Source organism: Onychomys torridus, unplaced genomic scaffold, assembly GCF_903995425.1.
Source record: "Onychomys torridus unplaced genomic scaffold, mOncTor1.1, whole genome shotgun sequence".
In the NCBI taxonomy this organism is placed as follows: Eukaryota; Metazoa; Chordata; class Mammalia; order Rodentia; family Cricetidae; genus Onychomys; species Onychomys torridus.
The window spans coordinates 1-7,532 of record NW_023412345.1 but is presented as its reverse complement, the minus strand read 5'-3'; the positions used below and the strand labels follow the sequence as shown (position 1 = coordinate 7,532).

At 42.2% G+C, this 7,532-nt stretch overlaps 1 protein-coding gene across 1 annotated transcript; it reads left to right on the top strand.

Moving 5' to 3' along the window:
• The first annotated feature begins 3,682 nt into the window (after window positions 1-3,682).
• LOC118575622 (olfactory receptor 4E1) lies at window positions 3,683-7,532 on the top strand. Its single transcript, XM_036176093.1, has 2 exons — window positions 3,683-3,806; window positions 6,528-7,532. The coding sequence occupies exon 2, from the start codon at window positions 6,538-6,540 to the stop codon at window positions 7,477-7,479; it is 942 nt and encodes a 313-aa protein (XP_036031986.1). The 5' UTR covers window positions 3,683-3,806; window positions 6,528-6,537; the 3' UTR covers window positions 7,480-7,532.

Below are 7,532 nucleotides of genomic sequence, written 5' to 3'. Positions count from 1 at the left end.
GACTACCAACCAAAATTAATCAAAGGAGATGGAGAAGGATACTTCATACTCATCAAAGGAAAAATCCAACAAGATGAAATCTCAATTCTTAATATTTATATTCCAAATGCAAGGGAACACATATTTGTAAAAGAAACATTACTAAAGCTTAAATAACACGTTAAACCTCACACATTAATAGTGAGAAACTTCAATACCCCACTCTCACCAAAGGACAGGTCGCCCAGACAAAAACTAAACAGAGAAATAATAGAGTCTAACAGAGATCATGAACCAAATGGACCTAACAGATATCTACAGAACGTTTCACCCAAACACAAAAGAATACACCTTCTTCTCAGCACCTCACGGAACCACAAAACTTTCACCAAAATTAACCATATACTAAGTCACAAAGCAAGTCTCAACAGATACAAGAAAATTGAAATAACCCCTTGTATCTTATCAGACCACCATGAATTAAAGCTGGGTTTCAACAACAACAAAAACAACAGAACACCTACAAACTCATGGAAACTGAACAACTCTCTATGGAATGGCTCCTGGATCAAGGCAGAATTAGAAAGAAATTGAAGCCTTCTAGAATTCAATGAAAATGATGCACACCATACCCAAACTTATGGGGCACAATGAAAGCTGTGATAAGAGGAAAGTCCATAGCACTGAGTGACTTCATAAAGAAATTAGAAATCCAGGAAGTAGTGGTGCATGCCTTTGATCCCAGCACTCGGGAGGCAGAGCCAGGTGGATCTCTGTAAGTTGCAGGACAGCCTGGTCTTCAGAGCAAGATCCAGGACAGGCACCAAAACTACATGGAGAAACCCTATCTCGAAAAAGAAAGAAATTAGAGAGATCTCATACTAGCAACTTAACAGCACACCTAGAAGCTCTAGAACAAAAAGAAGCATCCACACCTGTACTGGCTGGTATTGTGTGTCAATTTGACACAGGCTAGAGTCATTAGAGAGGAAGGAGCTTCAGTTGAGGAAATGCTTCAATGAGATCCAGCTGTAAGGCATTTTCTTAATTAGTGATCAATGGGGGAGGGGCCAGCCCATGGTGGGTGAAGCCATCTCTGAGCTGCTGGTCCTGGGTTCTATATAAAAGCAGACTGAGAAAACCATGGGGAGCAAGCCAGTAAGCAGCTCCCCTCCATGGCTTCTGAATCAGCTCCTGCCTCCAGGTCCTGCCCTGTTTTGAGTTCCTGTCCTGACTTCCTTCAATAATGAACAGCAATATGGAAGTGCAAGCTAAATAATCCAGTCCCTCCCCAACTTGCTTTTTGGTCACGGTGTTTCATCACAGCAATAGAAACCCTGACTAATATACTACCAAAGGCCATGTCTTTGAGAAATACATTTTAATTTTTTTTAAAAAGTGCCATCATCATTTCTCTACTTTTATTCCTCTTCATCAATTTAAACACAAAACTCATACAGCTAAAGCAAAGAGAAAGCCAAAGGAGAACCAGAGCAAGAGATTCTAATTCATACAAGAGATCTACTATTGTCTAAAATAGCAAATAGTTGATGCCAAAAATATGGACAGTAGGTTTTGTTTTGTTTCATTTTTTCCCTGAAATAAATATTTTGCATGTAACAGCAAATGCCACATGATTAGCAAATTTCTCAAAAGTTCTAAAAAAAGGCATTTTATTGTTTTTTAATTTTGTTTCATGATTATGTGTATTATATATGATGTGTGGGTGTATTCACATGTCATAGCATACATGTGGAGGTCAGATTACTCCAATTCTGTGGAATTGGTTCTCTCCTTCCACCTTGGGGTAAGTTCCACAAATAAAATTCACACTGCCAAGGTTGCATGACAAGTCATTACCACACTGAGCCATCTTCCTGACCCTATACATGTTTTGTGGGAAAGAAAACTAAGAATCAGAAATATGACATATTTCCTGAAATTCATACATCTCAGATTTCCAAAATTGCACCCTGACAATCTAGCTCTCAGACAAAGCACTTACACTATCAGAGGGCTGACCAAACTTCACATCCACTAACCTTTCCATATCCATGTACTTATGAATTAAATAAGAAGAGGCCTTCTTTTATCATGGTCTGTTATTCCTTGTTCTCCCTTTCTGTTCTTGATCCAGCTGGGATCTCCTGCTCCCCTAAGCTTTCTTTCCCTCAAACCTTGACCTTCATTACTCCCACTGTCGTCCAGGTTGTTCATGTAGATCTCATCCATTTCTCTGTCATTGGGTGATCCCTGTGTCTTTCCTAGGGTCATGAGAACAGGAATAGGCAGAGTGCTGGAGAGGTCCCCAGAAATCCACAATGATACATCCTCTGTAGACTGCTGGCAATGGTCGAGAGAAAGCCTGATCTGACCTAGTCTGGTGATCAGATGGCCAAACACCCTAACAGTCGTGCTGGAACTCTCATCCAATAACTGATGGAAGTGGATGCAGAGATCCTCAGCCAGGCCCCAGGTGGAGCTCCAGGTGTCCAATTGTCGAGAAAGAGGAGGGACTGTAAGAGCGTGAATTGTTGAGACCAAGATTGGAAAAAGCACAGAGACAAATAGCCAAAAGAATGGAAGCACATGAATTATGAACCAAAGGGTGTGGAGCCCCCAGCTGGATCAGGCCCTCTGGATAAGTGAGACAATTGAATACCTTGAACTGTTTGGGAGGCATCCAGGTTGTGGGACCAGGACCTGTCCTTAGTGCATGAGCTGCTGTTTGGAACCTTGGGTTTACACAGGGACACTTTGTTCAGCCTGGAAGGAGGGGACTGGACCTGCCTGTACTGAATCGACCAGGTTTAAATGAATTCCCAGGGGAGTCTTGGCCCTGGAGGAGATGGGAATGGAGGGGAGGGGATGGGGGAAGGTGGGGGGGGGGGAGGTAAGGGGAAGGACAGGGGAACCCATGGCTGATGTGTAAAATTAAAACACAAATATAATTTTTTTAAAAAAAAGAAGAAGAAGAAGAGGCAAAACCATCCCCTAGTAATTAACACTTCACCTGGGATGATGAAATACTACTAGTTAATTTAATTATATACAATATGGCCCAAAGAGTCAGGTGTTCAGGTCCTATTTTTCATTAAACCCTCTTAGCAATAGATGCCAAGGCTATTACATCAGCAGCCACAGAATTAACTTTTCCTAACTATAACTTGGCAAGCTGATGTCACTGTTGGGATGTTTCCTTGGAAACAAAGCCTGAATATTCAGGTAGCCCAACAGCAATGCAACAGCTGCCAGCCACAGCTGTTTGCTCCCTTTATGGTTCCCCTTCAGACCTCAAAGTTGGATATTCCATCTGGAACAAATAACACTCGCACCTGAAGTGTGCAATAAAGCAAACAAGATGCTTTGGCCACACTGGTGTTCTGACTGAAATGGTGACATTTGGTTTTTAAATTGTCCTGATAAACTGGTACAACTATAAAGAAGATTGCTCTACTCATCTCTACTCGTCACTAGGTCTAAAATCCCACAAGACATACTGCTCTTACACGACATCTTCAGTCAACTGGACACCATCCTAGGAAATCTTACTGCAGAATTATTTACACAGTGAAAAAAGGACTATAGTAAAAATACAAAGCTATGATTTTGCCGTGACTTATGACCAACTGTGAACAGGCTCTCCAGGGAATTTCAAGCGCTTCCACATTCTTCATAGAAAAAAGTCAATGCACACACAGTTTTCTGACAATCCAACATCAAATAAGTCCTTCCTTCTACTGGAAGACAGTTTTTATTATACTCAAACTACAGGGCAGAAGATCTAGGTATTTTTGAAGGGACTGAGAGCATCAGAAAGCACTCAAGTGAGTTTTATAGGTATTTTCATTTTATTCTCATTTTGTCCTTACTCATCATCTCCTACATTTTCCTGAAATGTGTACTTTAGTGCTCTGTAGATTTTTATATTTATTTAGTTGATCTTATGTGTGTGAGTGTTTTGTCTGCACATATGTATGTAGCAATGTGAATGTCTCTGGTGACCTTGGAGGTCAGAAGAATGCATCAGATTTCCTGGAACTGGAGTTATAGGTGCTGGGGCCCAAGTGCAGGTCCTCTACAAGAGTGACAAGTGCTATTAACTGCTGACCCACCTCTCCCTACCATATTTTTGACAGCATTTATTTCATGTCATTGGACACCATGTTTCCAAAGCCTTTTTCCTGTGAGTTCACACAAGTAGAATGAAAATGCTGAAAGGAGGGAGGGGTAGTTAAAAGTGTGTGTCCCCATCCTAGGAGGAGGAGACAAAGTCTTCACTTCAAACAAATGTCACAAGATTAATTTAAAATCAGCCCTTCAAGTGTCAATTTTAAAACAGGGAAAATAGCTGTAAGGCTTAACTAAACAACTGAAATAGTTTTTGCAGCAAAAAATGTGAAATGCATGTTCTAAGAAAAATGATAAACTGTAAAATTAATCTATAGTTACATAAAGATGTTGCTGTAAATACTAACAAAACACCAGTCTGGTTATTTTTCAGGTGTTAATTGAAAGACCTCTGTCCAAAAAGTATCTTGTTTGCCATAACTCTGTTTTGTTAGAGCCTCAGTTTGACAGTACTGTTAACTCTTATTTTGTCATGGACAGCAGAAGTGGTCGTTTTTGCATAAGGCTGGCACGGTGAGTGACAGGGAGTACTAGACATTGCTGACAGTGGAAGCGAAGTTTCCCCTAAGCAGTATGGAGAAGACTCATGTGTCCAGCAGAGTCTGACCTGAGGAAAGTTAGAAGGCAGACAGCACAGGATGAAGGTGTCCAGGGCAAAAAAAGAGACAGGTTTCCAGGTGAGCCACCACTGGAAAGCTGCATGCAAGGGTGGCATGAGGGGGCAAGCCTGAGAAACAGAGGTCCCTAAAGACCACACCCAAAACTGACTCAGGACACCTAAGAGAAGAAAGGTCATAAAGACCCTCTGCTTAACTTCTCCACCACAGATATTCAGAGTGATGGCAAAGTGGATGAAGCCTGGGGCAAGAGACCTGAACTCTAGACCCAGCTGTGACTCCAGTTCTGTGTAACCTTGAGCCTAGTGCTTTACCTCTGTATGCCTCATTTTTGCCATTTGTAAATGGCTCCCTTCAAGAACTAAAACCCTGTGATTCTAATATAGAGCATACAATTGTTATAAAAGCAAGCAGTAGTGGGGGAGGAGAGAGGTCTAGGCAATTAAAAGCACTCTCTGCTCTTGCAGAGAACCCAAATTCTGTTGCTAGTACCCACATGGAAGCTCACAATCATCCATAACTCCAGTTCCAAAAGAATCTGAAGCCCACTTGTGGCTTCCACAGGCACCAGACAAGCACAGATAGGTAGGTAGATAGATAAGAGAGAGAGAGAGAGAGAGAGAGAGAGAGAGAGAGAGAGAGAGAGAAGAATGGATAGATGGATGGATGGATGGATGGAGGGAGGGAGGGAGGGAGGGATGGGCAGATGATAGATAGATAGATAGATAGATAGATAGATAGACAGACAGACAGATGGGCAGATGATAGATACATACATAAATATACACACATAAAATCTTTTAAAATAGCAATGATACATGGATCAGAGGACAGCTAATATAAAAGAAAATAAAACAGCTTCCTTGAATTTACTTGTAGACCAGGAAATCAAGCAACGGAATGAGAATCTGAAGAGCTGGAGATGATCTAGTCAACACATAGATGTTGCTAAGCCTGGACCTTGACCTCCAGGTTAAGGACTTCTAGGGTTTTGTGCAGCCTTCTCTAAAGAGGTGCTCAACAAACCATACAGCCACATTGCCAGCTTCCAGCAGCACGGTGAGCTGCTGCAGCCTTCTGATACTGTCATCATGGAAATTCAGCCCTCAGCACCCATGAAAAGCCACCAGGAGAGAAGTGATTTGGGCTAGTGAAAAGTACAATCAAAGGGACAACAAGGGAAACTATATTCAAAGGCCATGTTTGTGAACCTTACACAATGTCCCTATTCAGAATATGGATAACCTTAGTCCATAACCTGATCTGGGTGCAGTGGCACACACCAGCAAACTCAGCACTTGGGAAGTGGAGGCAGAAGGATCAGGAGTTCAAGGACATCCTCAGCTGCATAGCAAGACTGGGCTATTTGAGACTCTGTCTCTAATACAGTAAATCTAAGTGGTGATGCATTGCTGCAGTAAGGGAGAAACACCTTGTTTGGACTCTCCACCCCCTTCTTCAAGGGGATTTTAATTTCCTGGTAAATCAAGGTTCACTGTTGTATTATTCCCACGGTTGTGGGGTTAGCATCTAGTGAAGATGATGAAACATGATTTGTTTTTAGGAAACACAAGACAGGCTGTAGCTCAGAGTTAAAGCAAGCACTTATTATGTGTGAGCTGCCATCAAATCCCCAGCACCAAGGGAGGAGGAAGGGAGGGAACAGAAAATAAACACAAGATATTTGACCCACAACTTCTAGTTGAAGTCATCAATGGCCAAGAAATTAAGTGAACGAATGGTTGACACAAATGTTAAGTATTATATTTGTTTCACATTTTTTCTTTAATTTTGACAGAGAGCTGAAAGAATGGAAAAGGCTGTCCTTGTCAACCAAACTTCAGTGATGTTTTTCCGGCTTAGAGGTTTATCTGTCGATCCAAAGGTACAGATGGCTGTGTTTTTCATGTTCCTCATTTTCTACGTCCTCACACTGATTGGTAACATCCTCATTGTCATAACGATCATATTCGACCGCCGGCTCCATACACCCATGTATTTCTTCCTCAGCAATCTGTCCTTCATTGATGTCTGCCATTCCACAGTCTCTGTCCCAAAGATGCTGAGAGACACCTTGTCAGAAGAAAAGCTCATCTCTTTTGATGCCTGTGTGGTCCAGATGTTCTTCCTGCATCTCTTTGCCTGCACGGAGATCTTCCTGCTTACTGTCATGGCTTATGATCGGTATGTGGCCATTTGTAAACCCTTACAGTATATGACCATAATGAACTGGAAGGTGTGTATGATTCTGGCAGGGGCCCTGTGGACAGGGGGAACCATCCACTCCATCTCTCTCACCTCACTCACCATAAAGCTGCCCTACTGTGGTCCTGATGAGATTGACAACTTCTTCTGTGATGTACCTCAGGTGATTGAACTGGCTTGCACTGACACCCACATCATTGAGATTCTCATTGTCTCCAACAGTGGTCTGATCTCTGTGGTATGTTTTGTGGTTCTTGTAGTGTCCTATGCAGTCATTCTCGTGAGTCTGAGGCAACAGATCTCTGAAGGCAAGAGAAAAGCCTTGTCCACCTGTGCAGCCCACCTCACTGTGGTCACACTGTTCCTTGGACACTGTATCTTCATCTACTCACGCCCATCGACCAGCCTTCCAGAGGACAAGATTGTGTCTGTATTTTTCACTGCTGTTACCCCTCTGCTGAACCCTATAATCTACACCCTTAGGAATGAGGACATGAAGAGCGCCTTAAACAAGTTAATCAGGAGGAAAGAAATAAAAGAAAAGTGAAAACACTAAGCCCTTGGGATTCTTGATAATCCAAATCAAAGAAGCAACTGTAT